Source organism: Dromiciops gliroides, chromosome 3 (genome assembly GCF_019393635.1).
Source record: "Dromiciops gliroides isolate mDroGli1 chromosome 3, mDroGli1.pri, whole genome shotgun sequence".
Taxonomy (NCBI): domain Eukaryota; kingdom Metazoa; phylum Chordata; class Mammalia; order Microbiotheria; family Microbiotheriidae; genus Dromiciops; species Dromiciops gliroides.
In genome coordinates this window covers 289,297,057-289,320,203 of record NC_057863.1, presented here as the reverse complement: position 1 = coordinate 289,320,203, position 23,147 = coordinate 289,297,057, and the positions used below count along the sequence as shown (strand labels likewise).

The following is a 23,147-nucleotide window of genomic DNA, read 5'->3' as shown; positions in this document are numbered from 1 at the left end:
ATAGAAATTGAAAGAATCTACCACTCACCTTCAGAAAGGGATCCCAAATGGAAAACTTCCAGGAATATTATAGCCAAATTACAGAGATCCCAGGTCAAGGAGGAAATATTGAAAGCAGCTAGAAAAAAGGAATTAAGATACTGTGGAGCTACAGTCAGGATAACACAAGATCTAGCAGCTTCTACATTAAAGGACTGGAGGGCATGAAATATGACATTCCAGAGGCAAAGGAACTGGGATTACAATTTAAAAAATCACCTACCCAGCAAAACTGAGTTTATTTTTTCAGTGAAAAATTGGGAATTCAATGAAAGTGAGGAATTTCAGGGTTTTGCAATGAAAAGACCTGAGCTGAATAGAAAATTTGACTTTCAAATACAAGACCCTAGAGAAACATAAAAAGATAAACAGAGGGGAAAAGCATAAAGGATATTAAAAGATTAAACTGCTTGCATTCCTACATGAGAAGATGATACTTGTAACTCATAAAAACTTTCTCATTATTAGGGCAGTTGAATGGATTATATTTGAACAGAGAGTACAAGTGTGAGTTGAATATGAAGGGATGATATCTTTTAAAAAATAAAATTAAGGGGTGAGAAGAATGCACTGGGAGAAATGGAAAGGGAGAGGTAAAATGGGGTAAAGTATCTCACATAAAAGAAGCAAGAAAAAGCTTATGAAGTGGAGGGGAAGAAGGGGGAGGTGCTGGGGAGTGAGTGAGCCTTTACTCTCATCAGAATTGTCTCAAAGAGGGAATAACATACACACTCAATTGGGTATAGTAATCTACCTTACCCTGCAGAAAAGTAGGAGGGAAAGGGGATAAGGGAAGGGGGGTTGAAAGAAGGGAAGGCAGATTGGGGGAGGGGGAAATCAGAAGCAAAACACTTTTGAGGGGGAATAGGGTAAAAGAAGATAGAAAATAGAGTAAATATCAAGGGGAGCGAGCAGGATGGATGGAAACACGGCAATAGTAACTAAAAAAATTTGAAACAAAGGCAAGAGCAATGTAAGATGATGAGGATGAGGATGATGAAGATGAGGGTGTTGATGATAAAATGTATAGTACTTACTTTTCTGGGCTACTGTGAAGAAAATTCTTTGTCAGGTATAAGGTACTATATAATTGTAAGGAAATCTCTCTTTAAAGTGCTATATAAATGTAGTTTACTATTTTTTAAAAAGTGATGAGGGGCAGCTAGGTAGCACAGTGGATAGAGCACTGGCCCTGGAGTCAGGAGTACCTGAGTTCAAATCCGGCCTCAGACACTTGACACTCACTAGCTGTGTGACCCTGGGCAAGTCACTTAACCCCAATTGCCTCACCACAAAATTAAAAAAAAAATTTTTTTTTAAAGTGATGAGCAGGATGCTATCAGAAAAACCTAGAAAGACTTATATAAGCTCATGGAAAGTGAAATGTACTGTATACAAAATAATAGCAATATGGTAAGATGATCTGCTGTGAATGACTTAGTTATTTTCAGCAATACAGTGATCCAAGACAACTCTGAAGGACTTATGAAAAAATGCAATCCATCGACAGAGAACGAACTGATGGTATCTGAATACAGATTGAAGCATATTTTTTGTTAGTTCTTTTCTCTAAAGTTTTTTTTTGTCTGTTTTCTTTTGCAACCTGAATAATGTGGAAATGTTTTCTTGACTACACATGTATAACTTTAAAAAAAGTATTTGAATTAGCAGTTGAAGACCATGAAGTATATGGTAGCCATGTCACCAATCTGAAAAAAATGGGAGCCTCCAAGGATTGCCTTGGAATATAGAGGTTTGACAAGCTCACCCCAAAGAACAAATGAATTATTCTTCCTACTTCAGGAATATCTCGATCTTCTGACTTAAATATTGTCTGAACTGTTAAGTTGGAAATAAATGCTACAAAACTGGATAGATAGATAGATATAGTCTTCTTGTATTCTAAATAAATACGAGTAGGAAGAAAATGGATTTATCTTGTTCATTTTAATTGTCATGGTTATGTAGATTAGGAATATATGATAAATACATAAAACTATAAATCAAATTAGAAACTAAGTGAATAGATCACTATAAATATTCAATGAAGAAGTGATAACTTCTATTTTAGAAGCCAGGGAAGGAGAGAATGTTTATCAATAGGTGAGAGGGAAGTGAAAAGGAGTCTATTCCTTGCTTGTACGTTGGTGATCATAAATGCACAAAAGTGGGAGAGGACAGAAGGAGATGGGGAAACAGTGACTATTCTGATTTGTCTGGATTAAAAAGATCTTGATGATTACACAATAACATAAACTTCAAAAGTTGGGTTGGGAATTTTTTAGGTAGCTATATCATTTGGTAGGCAATGAACCACTGAAAGTACAAAGACATGATGAAATTTATAAATGGGACAGATTACTTTGGCAATAATTTAAAGATGAATTTAAATGGGGGGAGTTATAAACAGAGAAGCCAACTAGAAATCTATTACAATAGTTCATGTGACATGAGCTTGAACTTGAGTTGAAGCATTGGAAGTGGAAATAACAGGATGGATGTGTCAAATAATAAAAAAAAATAGAATAAACATAATTAGCTGGATATAAGTAGTGAAGGAGAGAAGGCATGAATAACTTTAAGACTTCAAGCTTTGGTGATTAGGAGAATAATAATGCTATCAAAAGAAAAGAAAATTGGAGGGAAGACAGGTTAAAAAATAAAGATCTATTCAGTTTGGGACATACTGAGTTTGAATTGGTGGTAAGATATCCAGTTGGAGAAGGAAAGAAATTAGGGAATGGAATCTTGGACAAAGTTCAAGGCTGAAGCCACAGATTTTGGATTCATCTGTGCAGAAGTTATATTTGAAACCACAGGCAGTAATGAGATTGCCAAGGCAAAGGTGGAAGATATTGAAGATAAAGTCATAGAACTTTGTGAGACACATTTGGGGGGTCAGAAGGATAAATAGGAACTAGTAAAGGAAACTATGATCAGAAATGGAGTTTAAAAAACAGATAAGTGCAAATGTCATGAAAACTAAGGGAGGAGAAAGAATCAAATGGTCACTGGTATCAAATACAGAAAAGTAAAAGAGAATGAGGATTAAAATTATGCCATTGGATATAGCAAATTAAATATTCATTAATGATATCAGAGAGAACAGTTTCAGAAAAAGTAATGGAGATGAAAAAGATTTCAACTGAGTCAATGGATTGGAAAAGTAGAAATAGCAGATATAGACTCTTTGAGCTTTAGCAGTGACTAGGAAGGCAAGAGCATGAAATTAAAATAGAAGCAAGATGGTGTGTAGCAGCAAGATGGGAAAGTGCCGCAGGCTCTGCATGGCCCAGAAGCTATGCAGCCACTGGCAGGACCAGAAGTGGCATGACAATCAATACAACAAGGCACACCTGGGCACCAAGGCTGACCCCTTTTGGGGGGGGGGTGCTTCACATGCCAAGGTTGCCAATCCTGGAAAAAGTGGGTGTGGAGGCTAAGCAGCCCAATTCTGCCATCAGAAAGTGTGTGAGAGTCCAGGTGATCAAAAATGGCAAGAAAATCACCGCCTTTGTTCCAAATGATGGCTGTTTGAACTTTATTGAGGAAAATGATGAAGTGTTAGTGGCTGACTTTGGCCAAAAGGGCCATGCTATTGGTGATATTTGTGGAGTCCGATTCAAAGCTGTCAAAGTAGCCAATGTTTCTCTTCTGGCTTTGCACAAAGGCAAGAAAGAGAGAGACCAAGATCATAAAGCGATTTGTATAATAAATTTTTTCATTAAAAAAAATAGAAGATGAGGATTTTTTAGAAAAATATTGTATACTAAGCATGTTTATAGGCAGAGGGAAAAGTAGAGAAAGACTGAACATTCATGAGAGATGGGGTGAAAACTGTGAATAAACAAGTTCCTGGAGGAGACAAGGAGATCAAAGGCCCAAGTGGAAAGCAAGCTTTAACAAGGCAAAGAGCCATCTCATCCTCTGAAAGGAATAGAGGATGAGAGAAGCCATAAAGTGGTTTTGAGTTTTCATTAATATTGAACTTTTGAACAACTTTAATACCCTAGGATTTTTGTTTGTCTTTCCCAGACGAAATACTGTCTTACTATGCCATACCTGTCCTATACTTATAAATTTACCTTTTTTTAAACTATTGCTGGTTTTCTCTTCAATTCCTCTAATTAGTTAAACACTTAAATACTTATTAAATTCTTAAATGCCTCTTAATATTTTCAAGTATAGTGGCCATTTCTTGCAGTTTAATTTCTCAGAAAATCTGATACATTTTCTTTTTATCTCCGTTTTTGACAAAGTCACTGATAAAACTGTTGAACAGGACAACACTGATGATAGAGCCCTGTGGGTGACATGCCAGGGAACCAGTTCAAGCCCTACCACTACTGATTAACTAGTTTAGTGATCTTGAGCAAGCTTCAGCCTTATGCAGTAAGACATAGATGGGGTATGATCTGCATTGAGAATTTCCAAACATGAGGAAATTACAGATGATTTGGATAATTTGCATTTTCATGTTATCAAAGAGGTGGAAGGGGCTTTCCAGGTCCAAACTCATCATCTTACAACTAAGAAACCCAAGGCCCAAGTTCTGTGTAACTTGCCCAAGGTCACACAGAGGGTATATCAATGAACATTTATGAAGTGCGTTCAATGTGCCAGGCAATGTGCTAAGTTCTGAGGACACAAAGAGAGACAAAAGACAGTCTCTTCCCTCAAAGAGTTTACAATGAGGATAAATAGAAAATAATTCAAAGAGGGAAAGCGTGGGAATTAAGAGGGGTTAGGGAGGGCTTCCTATAAAAGGTGGGATTTTAGTTAGGACTTACTTAAAGGGAGCCAGTGGGGTCAGTAATCAGAGTGGAGGAAGGAGAGCATTCCAAGGTATGGTGGACAGCCAGAGGAAGAACGTCAAGAGTCAAAAGTTGGAGGGTCTTGTTCATGGAACAGCCATGAGGCAAATGTCACTGGATTGAAGAATACATTTTGTGGCAGCTAGGTGGCACAGTGGATAAAGCACTGGCCTTGGATTCAGGAGGACCTGAGTTCAAATATGACCTCAGGCACTTGACACTTACTACCTGTGTGACCTTGGGCAAGTCACACATTGCCCTCCCCCCCCCAATTTTTTTTTTAATTAAAAAAAATTAAGCTACTCAGTGGATAAATCACTGGCTCTGGATTCAGGAGGACCTGAGTTCAAATCCAGCCTCAGACACTTGACACTTAATAGCTATGTGACCCTGGGCAAGTCACTTAAACCTTATTGTCCCGCAAAAAAAAATAAAAAAAGAATACATTTTGTGGAATAACGTGTAAAGAGACTGTAACAGTAGGAGAATATGTTATGAAGGGCTTCTAATGCCAAACAGAAAAGTTTGTATTTGTTCCTGGAGGCAATAGGAAGCAATTGGGGTTTATTGAGTAGGGAGCTGACATGATCAGACCTGTATTTTAGGAAATGCAATTTAATGGCTTTATGAAGAATGAATTAAAGTGGGGAAAGGCTTGAGGCAGGCAGACCCATCAGCAGGCTATTGCAGTAATCAAGGTGAAAAGTGATGAGGGTCTTCACTAGAGTGGTGTCAGTGTCAGAGGGAGAAGGGGGTATATTCGAGAAGTGTTGCAGAGGTGAAATCAGTAGGCCTTGGCAACAGATTGGACATGGGGGATGAAAGAATGTGAGGAATCCAGGATGATTCCTAGGTTGTGAGCCTGAAGGACTGGAAGGAAGTTGTTACCCTCTACAAAGGGAAAGTAGGAGGGTGGGGAGAGGGTTTAGGGAGAAAAATAAGGAGTTCTGTTTCAGACATATTGTGTTTAAAATGTCTACTGGACATCCAGTTCAAGGTATCTGAAAAGTAGGTGGAGATGTAAGGTTGGAGGTCACGGGGGGGGGGGGGGGGGGGGCAGGAAAGGTAGCTTTGAGAATCATCACCATTGAGATGGTAATTAAATTCATGGGAGCTGATGACATCACCAGTGCTTAGTAAATGGATTTGAATGTGTCTTCTGATCCCAAGTCCAGCTCTCTTTCCACTGTATCATGCTGCCTCATCATACTTATCCACAAAATTATATCATATGGATGTGGAGAAAAATATTGAATTTGTTTAGTAAAGCACTTTGAGCCCCACAGGAAAAAAAAAAGTTTGAATGAAAAGTATTATCTCTACCAATTATGGTGTCAGAGACTTTAGCATGAAGCTGATTTTTTTTTTCATCAAAAAGCCTGGGGTATCTATAATAGCAAGAAGGCCTTAGGCTCTTCTAATGCATCTTGGGAAATTAGAAACTAGGCCACTGCATGGCCAGTCTCCTGATTTTTTTTTCCACTTTAATTTCCCTTATTCAGTTTGGGGAGAAGTAAGGGAAATTCAGATGATATTTGTCCTCTTTTTGCAAAGGGTGTGCTTTTTTCATAAATGGACAAACAGTCTTTCCCCATCCCTTTCAGGGTAGTCATGGCAATCAGGAAAATGACTATTCTAAGACATCCTTCCCCATTCTGATTGGTCATGTGGATGGTCAAGAACAAGCCTATTGGAGGAGGATGACTGTCAATCATACTTCCATACTGGCCTGACTGGGATTAATAACAGTTGCATTCGAGAACCCTTTTCTAGAACTGTGGTAGAGCTGGAATAGGAGTGAGCGCCCCTCAGAAGTATTCCTCGTCTGTGGTATCTAAACTACAATAGCATTGAAATGGGGTCCCAGGTTCTCCAGAACTTCCACATGGATTGTGAAGTTGCCATCAATGACCTTGTGAACATGGAGCTATGTGCCAACTATGTCTACCTTTCAGGGGTAAGCACTTGGGCCTTTCGATTCCTTTAAAGTTGTGAGAGATTGGAAGTTTAATAGTTTAACCTTTCAGGAAACCAGCAAATATGTATTGAATATCTGCTACTGAGAGGCTTGTTAGTAGCTGAAACTCATGTACAAAGTCTACAAAACATATGCAATTCATGTGTGTAGGTAAAACAAGCTCATAGGTAAAGTCATATCTGCTTTATCTCCTTTGTTTCCACCTCTTTTTTCATAAACACTTAGCAAATTGTGTTCAATTTGAAATTCAACTGCCAATCATAAATATCCCAAACAGTAAAAACTAACTGTATTATATCTTGGAAGGACCAGAGTATTTTCTTCCCATTTCCCCATAATAGATCACTAAGCAAAGATGCTCATTTGAAAGTTTTATACCTATGTGGGGACTTAGAGTCATAAGCTTATAATTTTCTCTTGCATAGAATGTAAAGTGAGAGAATAGATTAGATCTCTAACATCCCTTCTGCTCTATATTTCAAATCATGTAGGGACCAGTTTTTAATTGGGGGTGTTAGCTATGCGGCTCACCACAATATTGGGGCAAGGAAGGAGACCAACAGCCTCCCTCAAAAACAGAACAGGATTTATTAACAAAAATGAACTTAAAAACACAAGCAAGATCCGTAGAATTAAGGGAAAGGAGATAAAATAGGGGAAGGGAAATGATACAACCTGAATAACACCACTGCCCAGGAATCAACTGAGAACACATGGCTGCGTCCTGTCACCTTCCAGCTTCAAGCTAGAATGACAAACCTTCTCCCTTCTTCTTCCCAGGCAGATCACACACAGCCTCAAGCCAATTGGCTGGCAGCCCTGATGGACAATCACATGACTGCCCTCACTGGGCTTCCAGTCATTGTAATTTTGCCAGGCCCATGTAGGCATTTGCGAGTGGTGATGACGTGAGGTGCCATCACCATGGTGATGGTTACAACCAGTGGGTGGAGCACCGTGCCATTTACAGAGGCACTGCACCTGAGCCCCAGGCCAGTGCATGTGCCAGGGTTTTTTTAATTCAAGCCAAAAGATGGGGTCATAAAAACCTCAAATAAAAATTAATTCTTTACAATCAGTTATGTTCCCAATCAAGTAATGCTACAAAATATAAGTAGAGAGGAGGGAAACATAAGGACAAATAACGAACAGAAACAGAATTGTGATTTTTCAAAGCTACATGAATCATAGGTCAGTCAATCAATAAACATCTATTTAGAGCTTAGTAGGTATCAGACATTGTGCTAAACAAAAACTTATCGGGTAATGGATGAAAAGAATGATGCCTCAATGCTGCACGCTTACATGAAGAATAGAGTTGGTACAAGAGCTGAGGAAAAGATAAATCTTTCTTCTTCTTTGAGTGAGGACACAAATGATTCCGGAGTCTTCAGGACCAACTCTGGAAAGAGAGAAAAGACTTTGGGAAGCAGCAGACACATAAAGAAACCAGTGTTTCAACATAACTCTAATTCCCAACTTGCCTGTCTAAAGACTGAGGAATCTCCCTTAAGGTGAGATTAGGGCCTCTCCCTTCAATGAACTAAGCAATCTCACTTCTGGTGGGAAAGCTCATTCACTGTATATTTTCAACTTCTCTGATTTTTGTTTGATATCTGTTAGGAAAAATCAGTTTATTTGCTATTCACTTTTTGTTATGGTTTTTTGTATAAGAACTATCTGGTGGGTCAAACCTTCTAATATAAGCCTGGGGGACCACCTTCCTCTTTAGGGGTTAGCAACCAGAAAAGCTGCTTAAATCTAAAAGAAATAGAGTGTGATACCACCTTTGTGAAGGGAATGGCATGGACAACCTTCTGTCCTTTTTTTGTCTTCCCCTCCAGGCAAGAATCAAAGTCTCCACTGGAGAGGGGTGAGCAAGATTCCTGAGATAACTATCAAAGCCTTCCTGTGAGCCACATTTAGATAAACTTATGTGAACATACAACCAACATGGGTGAGGCATGTATCTTACACAAGGAAGGAGTCAAATCCTGGTGATGTCACAGAAAAGATTTCAGAGCACTCAATAGCTCTTTGGTATATAGGATAGAACTGACCAAAAAAAAATAAACATTTCACTAGATTTTTAAAAAATTATTTTAAAAGTTCCAATAGGTTTTGTTCCCTTGTCTTCATAAGAAAAAAGATCCCTTTCAGCTATGCTGTTTCCCTCTTTTTGTGCATACCTAAATCTAAAACAATCACCCTCCTTTGAATTCTTTCACTATAAGATGTTTTTTTAATCTCAGAAGACAGCTAGGTGGCACAGTGGATAAGCACCAGCCCTGGATTCAGGAGGAGCTGAGTTCAAATCTTGCCTCAGATACTTGAGACTTACTAGCTGTGTGACCTTGGGCAAGTCACTTAACCCTCATTGCCCAGCAAACAAAATAAAATAAAATAAAAAATTTTTTAAATAATCTCAGATGTTCCTCTATTCCCAGATTTAGGTTAAGAAAGATAGTCAAGGGGCAGCTAGATGGCGCAGTGGATATAGCACCGGCCCTGGATTCAGAAGGTCCTGAGTTCAAATCTGGCCTCAGACACTTGACACTTACTAGCTGTGTGACCCTGGGCAAGTCACTTAACCCTCATTGCCCCACCAAAAAAAAAAAAAGAAGGAAAGATAGTCAAAGGGATGCTTTCTTGGATGGAATTCTTCTCTACCAACAATGTTCTTTTCCTCTTATGGCATACACAAATGCAAGCCCACACATATATGTACTTTTGTATACATACATGCACATAGGAATGCATATACACAGACATGCAATATTCTCACACATACATGTCCATGTATACAAACATAATTATACATGAGTCACTTCATACCAGATCATAAGAACTAATTGTTAAAGTTTCATTATAAGCATTTGCACATCAAGAATTGGCAAACACTATAAATCAGTATTTGATTTATTGTTTGGTTAATTGTCTAGACATACAAAAGCAACAGAGAAAATGTTAATAATGAAGATTTAACATGAAAATGTGTCATGCATGCTTTTTTTTGGAGAGTCGTTTAATAAGTGTATGCCAGTGTATTGCTGAACGTGTGTCCTATAAATGTTATCTACTTTGATCTTCTCAACAACCAGATATAAACAGAGGTGAAACAACTTGCCAAGAGTCACAAGTAGTGAGATAAGATTTGAACTCATGTCTTCCTGACTCCAGGATTGGCCTTCTACCCACTGCGCCACCAACCTGCCCCGCCAAATACACAGATGGGAGAAAGGAATATGCATTTATATTGCACCTACTACGTGCTAGGCATTGTGCTAAGCACTTTTTACAATATCATTTCTGGACAGAAATATGTTCTTGGGGAGCCTGGCTCTATAACTCTGGGTGTAAACACACAGTGCTCTAGGCAACTTTGAGTTATAAGTTGCAGAAAAGCTACTGACCTTCATTGGCAGAGGGAGTTTCCTCATCTGGGTAGAAAGATATCCTCATCTCTATACAATTTTTTGTCCATTCATTCATTCATTCATTCATCTGTGGATGCATGGGTATATTCTATATTTACTATACATACAGTTCTATGTTTACTTGTTCTTATGTGTGGTCTTTGACCCTTTGTTTCCAGACAATTAAAAAGGCAATTTTTCCCCCACAGATAATTATTACATAGACATTGATAAATAGCCATGACCATGTCAGTATATGCTCATACATTCCTTCATATTTGTAATAATAGTGGCATAGGAATGAGAAGAGAACTTTCAGATGGGACCTTGACATATGCATTTAGGGTAGGATCCCCTGTGTGCTGTAGTGATTACTGTTACTTCTAGCTCTAAGATCTATCACTTCTTGAGCTTGGTTTAAATAGTAGGGGCTGGGAACTGGAGGATAGGGGGAATAATTCAGGGAAATTGCAGCCAGAGTTACAAAGCAAAGAAGCAAAAGCAAAAAAGTATTATCTTTCTTACAAAGTTGGGCCTTTGTTGGAGGGTGAATCTTGGGGTCACTAAAAGCACCACACAGTTTCTCAACAATAAATCAGACCATTTTCCTCCTCCTTTTCAATTCTTGGTTCAGTTCATTGTTCATGAACAGTGTACACAGTGCATGCATACTGATAGATTAGTTTAGGGTCCTGCGAAAACCACACTTTCAATTCTGAGCAGTAGGCAATTTTCATATATTTAGGGTTTTCCTCTATGGATAGTTAAGCCAAACTTTTTGTGTGATTATAAATTCCTTTTTTTTTTTTTTGCGGGACAGTGAGGGTTAAGTGACTTGGCCAGGGTCACACAGCTAGTGTCCAGTGTCTGAGGCCAGATTTGAACTCAGGTCCTCCTGAATCCAGGGCCGGTGCTTTATCCACTGTACCACCTAGCTGCCCCATAAATCCCATTTAGTAAATTCTAAAATGAATGATTTCAGGGCTTGACATAATCAGCACAATGCCATATGCAAACATGCACATTCTTAAGGGCCTCACCACCTTCTATAGACCTTTTTTTTTTTTTTTTTGCAGGGCAATGGGGATTAAGTGACTTGCCCAAGGTCACACAGCTAGTAAGTGTCAAGTGTCTGAGGCCATATTTGAACTCAGGTACTCCTGAATCCAGGGCTGGTGCTTAATCCACCTAGCTGCCCCACTATAGACCTTTAACATAGTGCCTAGCACATAGTAGGAGTTCAATAAATGTTGATTGATTGAATGACTAAACTGGACATTCTCATGAGAGAAGCAAATTTTTTTTTCATTATATATTTTTTTCAATTGGTAAGTATTTATTTTCTGTCCCACCTGCCCCTTCTATGTTCAGTGGGGAAAAAAAAAGAGTAAGAAAAACAAATATGCATATAGCAAAATAAAACAGATTTCCACACAGGCTATGTCCAGAAATGTATATCTGATTCTGTACTTTGTGTCTATCATTTCTCTGGTATTTGATGAGGAGCATAGATCATCAGTCTCTACAACTGTGTTTAATCATTGCTTTTATCAGAGTTCTTGAGGCTTTATTATGTTATTGATATACAAATTGTTCCTCCACTTACTGTCATTTATTGTTATTGTTCATTCATTTCAGTTGTGTCCAACTCTTTGTGAACCCATTTGGGGTTGGCTTGCCAAAGAGACTGGGTGGTTTGCCATTTCCTTCTCTACCTCATTTTACAGATGAGGAAATTAAGGTAGACAGGGTTAAGTGATTTGCCCAAGATCATACAGCTAGCAAGTGTTTTTTATGAAAGATTTGAACTTAGGTCTTCCTGAGTCTATATTCACTGAGTCATTCAAGTTTCCTCAGATTTCTTTAAAATCACCCATTTCATTGAAGAGAGGGAAGATTGGAGGAGAAGGCAGTCAGAAGCAAATCCCTTTTGGGGAAAGAAGATAGATAATAGAGTAAATATCATGGGGAAAGGAATAGGATGGAGGGAAACTGTTAACAATAGTAACTGTGGAAAAGAAAAAAGGAAAAACATTGTATAAAAATATTTATAGCAACTCTTTGTGGCAGCTAAGAATTGGAAATCGAAGGAATGCCCATCAATTGGGGAATGACTAAACAAGCTGTGGTATATGATTGTAATGGAATATTATTGTGCTACAAGAAATGACAAGCAAGATGATTTCAGAAAAACCTGGAAAGACTCATACGAACTGATGTATAGTGAAGTGAGCAGAACCAGAACATTGTACACAGTGACAGCATTATTGTTCTATGAGAATTGTGAATGACTTAACTACTCTCAGCAATACAATGATCCAAGACAATCCCAAGGGACTAATGATGAAGCATACTATCCACCTCCAGAGAAAGAACTGATTTTAATTGAGAACAGACTGAAGCATGCTGTTTTGCACTTTCTTTTTTTTCTCAAGTTATTTTGTATAAAATGACAAATATGGTAATGTTTTACATAATTGCACATGTATAACCTATATCTGGTTGCTTGCTGCCTCAAGGATGGGGGAGAGTAGGGAGGGAGGGAATGAGAGAGGAATAGAAATTGGAACTCAAAACTTTAATAGATTTTTAAAAAAATTCATCCTTTCATCATTTCTTGTAACACAATAGTATTTCGTTACATTCATTTGTTCAGTCATTTACCAATTTATATGTTTGTACTTTCCTGCAGTTTTCTTTGAAAGTATAAGAAGATGAGGGGGCAGCTAGGTGGCACAGTGGATAGAGCACCAGCCCTGGATTCAGGAGGACCTGAGTTCAAATCCGGCCTTAGAGACTTGACACTTACTAGCTTTGTGACCCTGGGCAAGTCACTTAACCTCAATTGCCTCACCGAAAAGAAAGTATAAGAAGAAGAACATTTTTTGTATAGGTTCTTTTCCTATCCCACCTATATTAACAGTATCTACCTCACAAATCTAGTGTGAGGATTAAATGAGGTATTTGTAAAGTGCTTAGTACAGTACCCAGCACACAGCAGGTGCTAAATAAATACTCAATCCCTCCCTCCAAATTCAAGTTTAAATGTAGCATTGCTGCCAGATGAGTCCTTGACTCATCTACCACTGGGTTTCCAAAAGGCATTGTTTCTTGAAGCATAGATATTGTGCTGGTTACAAAATCCCATATGGACTCAGACTCCTGGAATTCTGGGCCTCAGGGGGCTCCTGAGCTCTCAAGGGCTTGCTATCCCTGCTTTTCAAAATCCACAAGAATATAGCCTCGCAATTTATCTCATCTAAGACAAAGAACAAAGAGCAAAGCACAGGGAAAAGCTCTAAGGGGAGAGGGCCCTAGGTGAAGTAGGCAGACCAAGAGCAGAGATTCACCTGGAATGAAAGGTAGAGTCCAATTAATGCCCTTCTGAATACTTCTGCAGCTGATCCAGGAGCTTCCTGTTCACCACATATTAGCCAACTACTATCAGTTACAGAATGCTTATGCAGGTTCCAGAGTTCCTTGGGAAACAACTTTCATAGTCAGTCTCTCAGACAAAGTTCTCATTTCTCAGATATATAAAGAACTTTGTCAAATTTATAATAATATGAGTCATGCCCCAATTGATAAATGGTCAAAGGATATAAACAGGCAGTTTTTTATGAAATCAAAACTATATATAATCATATGAAAAATGCTCTAAGTCATTATTGATTAGAGAAATGTAAATTAAAACAACTTTGAGATATCATTTAACATCTATCAGATTGGCTAAAATGATAGATGCCTTAGTTGGGGAGTGGCTAAACAAGTTAAGGTAGATGATTGTGATGGATTATTACTGTGATATAAGAAATGATGAGTTGGTTGATTTTAAAGAAAAAACAAACATGGAAAGACTTGGAACTATGAAGGAAAATGCTACCTACTTCCAGAGAAGGAACTGAAAAATAGAAATATGTGTAGCATGGTCTTACATATGTATATATAGGTATGTGTATAGATAAATATGTGTGTATCTGTGTTTAATTGTAGCTTTCACTAGGGCAGGTTGAGGAGGGAGGCAGAAAAAAATAAAATATAAAGTACACATCAGAGAACAAAAGAAAACTTAGAAGGGAGTACAGAAAATCTATGTAGCTTTGAAAACAATGTGTAATATTTATTACATAGGTTTTCTAAAAAATGTAAACAGCTGAAATAGAAATTTATTGTTTTATACTGAAGCTTCTCTTTATGTTCTTCTGGGTACATGAAAATATTCCTCTCCAACCCCCCCCCCACTTGTCTTGTGTTTAAATTTAAAATGAAAAAAATTGTAAAAAGATTTTACAAAGAAGTTTATATTCTAAAATTGAAGTTTCAAGATAAGCATGACCCTATGCCTCTCTCTCTCTGTCAAGGATGGGGTGGGATGAAATAAACATTTATATAGCATTTACTACATGCCAAGTACTATTAAGTGTTTTATAAATGCCTCATTTGATTCTCACAACAACCCTTCAGTGTAGGTATTTTTTATTATCCTTATGTACAGTTGAGGAGACTGAGGCAAACAGAGGCTATGTGACTTGTCCAGGGTTAGTCAAGCAGTCTACGTGTCTGAATCTGGATTTGAACTCAGGTCATGATGACATCAATCCCGTGCTCTATGCATTGTGCCATCTAGCTGCCCTCAAAATGGGTCCAGTGTTGGCTGGCTGTCGGATAAGTGTATGTTGAGTTAAACTGGTTTCAGCAGAGAAAAAATTTGTCATACTTTACTAATTTTGGTGCTTTGTTACCCACCAACTGTTCCCAAATACAAAACCAACTTCCCAGGACAGCTAGATGGCTCAGTGGATAAAGTACTGGCCTTGGATTCAGGAGGACCTGAGTTCAAATCCAGTCTCAGACACTTGACACTTAACTAGCTGTGTAACCCTGGGCAAGTCACTTAATCCTCATTGCCCCACAAAAAAAAAAAGAAGAAGAAGAAGAAGAAAAAGAAAGAAAAGAAAAAGAAACAATTGGTGAATTCTTTCCATTTTAACTTTGCCTCTTGGTTTTAATATGCTTGGGCAAGTTGTTTGTTTTTGTAACTTGAAATATACTATGCAGGGTTTTGTTTTGTTTTAATTTTGGTTTTCAGGGACCAAAGCTTCTTAAATTCTCTCTCACTGCCCTGTTTTCCAGATGCGTTGTTTTTTATCAAATATTTTACATTTTCTTCTGCATTTTTTTTTAAAAAAAAACCTCTTTATTTTGTTCTTTCTGTGTCATAGAGTTATAATTCCTCTTTGCTCTATTCAAATTTTCAGAGCATCTATTCCTTGAGTTAGTTTGGCACTTTTTCCATCAAACTATTCATTCTTATTATAATTCTTTCCTCAAGAGCTTTGACTTTTTAAAAAATTTCATGATTCATTTCTTTTTGGTATTCATGTAGTCTTTCTGGAAAAGTCAATTTTTCCCCCTTTGAATCTCTGCTTCTGTTTCTGAGTTACTTCTTTTGGGTGATCTATAGGTTCAAAATCATTTTTATACTAGTTGGGGTTTTCCATTGTTTAGTCATCTCTACCTTAAGTTCCTGAATTAGAGTTTGTGCCAACCCAAAGCCAGGCTCTGCCCCCTACTATGCTTTTAAGTGAGCTTATTGGTCCTCATTAGTTTCACCCTGGGTTTTTATGTTGACCTCCACTTACAAAGGCTTAGGCCCCCTCTGGATTTTTCAGGTTCAAAGTGCTAGATCCTGGCGGGCCCCTGCAGCATTTCTGAACAGTGTTAGACACCTCAGAGTTCCTGAATGTGGGCTGTCACAGTCTCAGTGCCTGGACTCTGTGCTGCTTCCTGCTTCCTCTCTGCTACCACTCTCCAGGGCTTCCAAGGTCCCCACCCTGGGGATTTTCTGATTACTGTGGGGCTCTCTCCAAAGAGTGCTCTGTCACTTTCTAAGCTATGGATGCCCCAGGCCCATTTTGGGTATTATTGGTTGGCTGACCTGTACTAGTGTTTCAGTCTTATTTATGTGTTTTATTTTTACATTAAATATATTTACAGATTATTCTCACTTTCTGAAAGGTCTCTCCTAACAAAATGGGTAGCCAGGTGGTAGAGTGGATAGAACAATGGGCTTGAAATCAGGAAGATTCATCTTCATGACTTCAAATCTGTCCTCAGACACATACTAGCTGTGTGACCCTGGGCAAGTCACTTAATTCTGTTTGCCTCCATTTCCTCATCTGTAAAATGAGCTGGAGAAGGAAATGGCAAACCACTCCACTATCTTTGCCAAGAAAACCCCAAATGGGGTCATGAAGAGTTGGATGCAACTAAACAACTCCCAAGAAAGCAAAAGAGTTAGGCAAAGGGGCAGGTAGGTGGCGCAGTGGATAGAGCACCAGCCCTGGATTCAGGAGGACCTGAGTTCAAATCTGACCTCAGACACTTAACACTTACTAGCTGTGTGACCCGGGGCAAGTCACTTAACCCCCATTGCCCCGCAAAGAAAAAAAAAATTAAGCAAAACTGTTAATAGTGACCTCATACAACATTTCATGATGCAAATATGTATAGATCAAATCCCCACATGACTGTAAACAATTATATTTTTATGTGTGTTTCAATTCACATCATAAATTCATCACTTCTATTGTAATGGATGGCGCGCTCCATCATCAGTCCTCTGGAATCATGACTCACAGCTTTCAAAGTGTTTATCTTGCAGTGTAGTTGTCATTATGTAAATTGTTTTCCTGGTTCTCATTTTATTCTTCATCAGCTTACAAAAGTCCTCAAAAGTTGTTCATTTTTATAATAAAAACAAAAGGAGTTAAATAAACAATTTCATTTTCTCTCTGTGATCTTCTATCTTTATTCCTTCCATATTAAAACAATAATTAGCCATGTCCAAATCATTATTTTTCTTCCAACATAGCTAAAGAAAACTTTCTTTGTGTATGTGCAGCTAGCCTTAGCATTAATTGGAAAGCACACTTCATTCATAGCTTTAATCTTTATTTTAATGAGACCATGCTGCTCTTTTGAACTGTTATTCAGTAACTTGTTAGTCACAACTAATATGATGAAATAATAAAACTTTCAAGTTCTTCCTTCCTCCTCCTCCCCCTAAAGTAAAGGTTGTCAATTAGATATGTTCCATGGAGGGCAACCTTGGGTTTAACTAAAGATTAAAGGAGAGGCTTCTCTTCATCCAAAGGAAGTCATTGGTGGAAACCCTAACCACCAAAAAGGGAGAATCTGACCTGAGAAAAGATCCCTGGGGCAAAGAAAAGACCCTCAACTAAAAGACCCACAGAACAGGGAGAGAGAATTCAGCTCCTGAGATCTCAGAAACAACAACAACAAAAATGAGCAAAAGGGATGACTAAGTCATAATAGACTTTCAAATAAATATAGAATTTGATAGCACTGTAAAAATGGACTTTTCAACAACCTGAATTCAGTCAGTGTTTTTTGTGCTTAGGGAGAATATTCATTCATTTTAGGCGAATATTTATATATTTTTAAAAACATTGGCACGAATTGCAAATTCCTTACATAGGTCTGACCACGTGCCCTTTTACTCAATAAACCCCAGGGGCTCCATATGCCTCCAAGACCAAACAAAAATTCTTCTATTTGTCTTTATTGTTGTTTGTCCTTCATTCTCAAAGAGGACCATGGCATAGGGAGGTGATGTTGTGAGTTGTAGTGAATTAGATTTAAGTGAGGGAGGGCTGTGCAAAGTCACCAGCCTCACTCTCTCCTCCAGAGCCATATGGGTCCAGGTGCCAGATATTCATCAGGATGACTGGAGATGAACCTAGATGTTTGAGGCAATCAGGATTAAGTGACTTGCCCAGGGTCACACAGCTAGGAAGTGTCAAGTGTCTGATGTCACATTTGAACTCGGGTCCTCCTGACTCCAGGGTCAGTGCTCTATCCACTGCACCACCTAACTCCTCTTTATAATATTGATGTTATAGTAGAAATTGTTCTGTTTCTGCTCATTTCACTCTGCATAGATTCATAGAAGTCTTTTCATGTCTTTTTGAAATCATCTCTTTCACTATTTGTTATGCCATATATTATAAAGGTCTGTTATAAGCAACCCTCTATTCCCCTAAAGACCTCCCCCTCTCCCACAAACACCTTTCCTTACTCCCTTTCACATACTATATGATGCAGTGACACTGGTCTCCTTGCTATTCCACACACAAGACACTCCATCCCAGCTTCTGGCATTTTCTCTAGCTGGCTGTCATCTCCACTTTCTGGCTTCTTTCAAGTCCCAACTAAAATCCTTTCTTCTATAGGAAGCCTTGCCCCATCTCCAGATTCTAGAGCCTTCCCTCTGTTAATTATTTCTTATTTATCCCATATATAGCTTGTTTGTACATATTTGTTTTCTTGTCTACCCCATTAGACTGTGAGCTCCTTGAGGGCAGAGATTTATCTTTTGTCCAGTGCTTAGCACAGTGCACAGAATAGGCACTTAAATGCATATTGACTGAATTATTTGAACAACCCTATTTATCTTCCCTTTTGTCTCTGCACATCAGGCCTACTTCTTTGACAGGGATGATGTGGCCTTATACCACTTCAAAACATTCTCAAAGAATCAATCTGATGAGAAGCTGGAACATGCTCAAAAGTTCCTGAAATACTTAAATAAGAGAGGAGGCCATATTGTCCTACAGGACATAAAGGTGAGAGCTAAACCTTATAGGATATTATAGAGTCAGAAATATAGGATGACTTCTTTGGGTACCTTAACAACCCTTGCAAATAAACCTAATCTTCAGGCCAGTTAATTCATAATCCTGCAAAACTCTACGAATGCTACCTAATTTGTTTTTATCTTTTTTTTTTTTGGTGAGGCAATTGGGGTTAAGTGACTTGCCCGGAGTCACACAGCTAGTAAGTGTTAAGTGTCTGAGGCCGTATTTGAACTCAGATCCTCCTGAATCCAGGGCTGGTGCTTTATCTACTGCACCACCTAGCTGCCTCAATGCTACCTAATTTTATCATTGTCACTTCACCTCTTGGGTAGACCTACCTTCTATTCTTTCTCATTCTAAAAAAGAAAGATATGTCTGCACATGTTAAGTGAATACCCCCCCCAAAAAAAATTAATAGCACCTATAGATTTATACATGGAAGTGACTTTAGAATCACTTGGTCCAACCCACTCATTTTATTATATAATGGATATCATAATAATATTATAGTTGATAAAGTATTGGAGTCAAGAACATCTGAGTTCAAAATTTTTTTTGTACAATTGCTACCTCTGTGCCCATTGGAATGTTCCTTGTTCTCTAAGTCTCCAGCAACTCACTTAGACTTTTTACTGTCATGGACCAGAAGGGATTTACTGGATAGAGGAAGTTCCCACAAAAAGTGCCTTTGCCTGCTTTAAATTAGGTCTGTAGTGATCTGAAGTTCTAGGCATGTATTTATTTACTCAACCACCAGAATAATTCTCACACTTAGATACAAAAATATATGGTTGTAGCTAAAAAGAGAGTAGTTCATGATTCTCATTATTCTCTGATTGAATTTGAACAGAAACCAGAGCGTGATGAATGGAGAAATAGCCTAGAAGTCCTAGAAATAGTTATGAAGATGGAAAAAAAAATAAACCAGGCCCTACTAAACCTACATAATCTAGCAATGGAAAAAAGTGACCCACATGTAAGTATAACAATAGGATTTCTCCACTTCACATTTTCACATTTAATTTAGAATGCATTTGTATGAAGTATACAGCCCTGAACTCTGAAACATTTCCCCAAAAAACATCTCTGGGAGAAGATATTTGTTAAGGTGCTGAAGGAACACAAGCACTCAAGGATCACAAATTAGACAGCTTGTGACTCATGGACCAGCTTCAGGCCCCAGGCCTTCCATTCCATAGGCAAGCCCAGCCAGTGGCTCCCACATATGGTGAGAAGCATAGACCCATGAGAGCTACACAGGCTCTCTGTACTTAAAACTCGTTGTTGTTGCCGAACATATTCACAGAGCCCAAGAGGAAAGAGAATATTAGGGGCAATCAGTCAGTGCCAATGACCTGGGCTGCAACTGCCTTTATCTATCACAAGGGCATTGTCATTCAGAAAGCTTGCTAACCTTGCATACAGGAATTAGAAGTTTGCTAAACTGATTATGATCAGAAAAACCTTGTGTTCCTTGACTAAATGATGCTGCCCACCAGTTATTCCTAGCACATAAAGAGGTCAACCTGGAATCACTTTTGTCAGCTGGGCAGAGCAATAGGCCAATCCTCCCAACATCCAAATCTGCTGAGAGAGGCAAAGTATGTTTGGGTTATTTCTCTTTGGGAAGGGCTCTCCTAAAGCCGCTTTTTCATCCTTGTACTGTTTTCCTCTGAGTGTTCTAATGAGAATGATCCCTGGCACTGTACTACACTGATGATGATATTTTCCATACGATTTCTTGCTTTTCTTTCTTCAGCTTTGTGACTTCCTGGAGCGGGAGTATCTAGATGAGCAGGTCACAATTATCAAGTGTCTGGCAGATTATATCACCAACCTGAGGAGGCTGGGAGCTCCTGAGAGTGGCCTTGGAGAATACTTGTTTGATAAGCTCACCCTGGGGGACAGCCACTGAAATCTCTATATCCTAGGAAAAAGACTATTCTTGCTGATGTTGCACTAAGATAAAAGTCCTGAAGGAAAATGAACTTTTTGTGTGCTTGCAAATAAAGCTTGGCATTTAAACCTTTGTGGCCATAGATCCATTTATTTTATTATACTTATAAAGCTGATCTTCAGGAAAAAAAAATACTCCTGTAAACTAATCTTCAATGATGTTAAGCGAAAAGTATCTATCGAAATAGAGTAATTTCTTAAATCTTCCATTATTTGTAAGCAGCAAGGATTTGGTACTAAGGAGAAGGAATCTTCCTGGTTGTAATTAGGGTAAAATGTTGGGGAGGCTTCCAAATTCTCTTGCATCTTCTTAAGTCATCAGAGGCAACTAGAATGAAGAGTGTTCTTGCCTAATACAAGGGGATGGACTAAATGTTCCTTAGCTCCATAAAGGCAAGACATAATAATTTTCAAACTTTCTCCTTAAATGCAGTACTTCATATGTCAACTTTAAAAAGAAAACTTTAAAAGTGATGGAAAATTAATTGCATATTGGTATATTCTGAGGAAGCAATACAATGTAACTTCTACAATTGAAATTAACATAATATTGTGTCAAGATCATGGAATGTGATAGATGAGATTTAGCAGATACTCAGGGGCCCACCTGGAGACTGGTTTAAACTGATTGATTTGGATAAAGTGACTGACTGCTGACTGGATTATTGGCTTACTTCCAGTTTACTGGATTGTAAGCACATCTGGCTGGTACTTAGGAAGGTGACTGTTCTCAGAAGCTAAGAACTTTGAACTTTACATCGAGACCACCTTCAGGTCCAGTGAACCAATGAATTTGAATGACACTAGCCAATCAGCTTGAAGAACCTCCCATTTCTGGTAGGGGAACAGGAAGGAGGGAGAGCTGGGCCTCTTTGGCTGCGAGAGATCAGTGTGGTGGCAGTTGACTTCAGAAGTGGAAGCTAGGGAAGATTAGGATTGCCAGGTTATAGGAAATCTGTTCTCAATCTTTCTCTTTCTTTTACTATCTTTGAATAAACCCTTAAAAATCCTAAACTTGTTTATCAATGATTTTAGTCATTTTTCCCCAAAACTGGGGGGACAGATTAGAACCCACATTTAGAATTGTAAATTATACAATATTTAAATAAAATTTGCTTTTATCTCTCTTTCTCCTCATCTCCCTGACCCCTGGGTCAGTCCAGGTTTTTGCCAGAAGGAAGTTGAAAACTTTTTTAGACAATAAACATATTAATGTCAAAGATTTGTTTTAAGCTATCAAAATGTTTCTTGTTATCTTTAAGAGTAGTATGTCTCAGGGGGCAGCTAGGTGGCGCAGTGGATAAAGCACCAGCCCTGGATTCAGGAGGACCTGAGTTCAAATCTGACCTCAGACATTTTATACTTACTAGCTGTGTGACCCTGGACAAGTCACCTAACCCTCATTGCCCCACCAAAAAAGAAGAAGAAGAAGAAGATTATGTCTCTACAGCAGGTACTTAAAATATATTAGTTGATGGCTGGGAACAACCAAAAACAAGAGAAAAGAAAATAAACCAAAGCCACCAATGCATAAGGTAAGAATAATAAGCAAAGGGTTTCAAATATATGCAAATACTATGGGAGAAAGGGAAATGTATAGAAGACAAGGGATAGCACCTACCTAGTGGAGTAGGTAAGTAGCTGCCTTGAAGTCAACAATGTCTCATAGTGAACCTAGAATTAGGAAAGGCTAAGTTCCCTCCTGCCCATAACCTATGGCCCTGTGCAAGTCACTTGACCCTTTTTTCCCCAGTTTTCTCATCTGGAAAATGAACTGGAAAAGGAAATGGCAAACCACTTCTAGTATCTTTGCCGAGAAAAGCCTAAATGGGTTTATGAAGAGTCAGACACGACTGAAATAACTGAACAACAAACCCTGGGCAAGATATTTAACCTCCCAAGGCTTCAGTTACCTCATCTATAAAATGGGGATAATAATAACACCTATCTCACAGGACTGTTGTGAGGATCAAATGAAATAAATACATGACGCATTTACAAATCTTAAAGTGCTATGAAAATGCTAACTAGTATTATTATTAAGAAAGTGCACAACTGCATGTGCATAACCTATATCAAATTGCTTACCTTCTCAATGAGGGGTAAGGAGAGGGAGGGAAAGAAAGAATCTGGAACTCAACATTTTTAAAAACTAATGTTAAGGGGCAGCTAGAAGCACCAGCCCTGGATTCAGGAGGACCTGAGTTCAAATCCGGATTCAGACACTTGATACTTACTAGCTGTGTGACCCTGGGCAAGTCACTTAACCCTCATTGCCCTGCAA

General features: G+C 38.5%; 1 protein-coding gene and 1 pseudogene across 1 annotated transcript; both read left to right on the top strand.

Annotated features, from left to right (window-relative positions):
• Positions 1 to 3,284: 3,284 nt before the first annotated feature.
• Positions 3,285 to 4,393, top strand: LOC122747489 (annotated as a pseudogene).
• A 2,315-nt stretch (positions 4,394 to 6,708) lies between these two features.
• LOC122750961 (ferritin heavy chain A-like) lies at positions 6,709 to 20,822 on the top strand. The gene is made up of 4 exons (XM_043997850.1): positions 6,709 to 6,810; positions 18,749 to 18,895; positions 19,758 to 19,883; positions 20,667 to 20,822. The coding sequence occupies exons 1-4, from the start codon at positions 6,709 to 6,711 to the stop codon at positions 20,820 to 20,822; spliced, it is 531 nt and encodes a 176-aa protein (XP_043853785.1).
• The last annotated feature ends 2,325 nt before the right edge of the window (positions 20,823 to 23,147 follow it).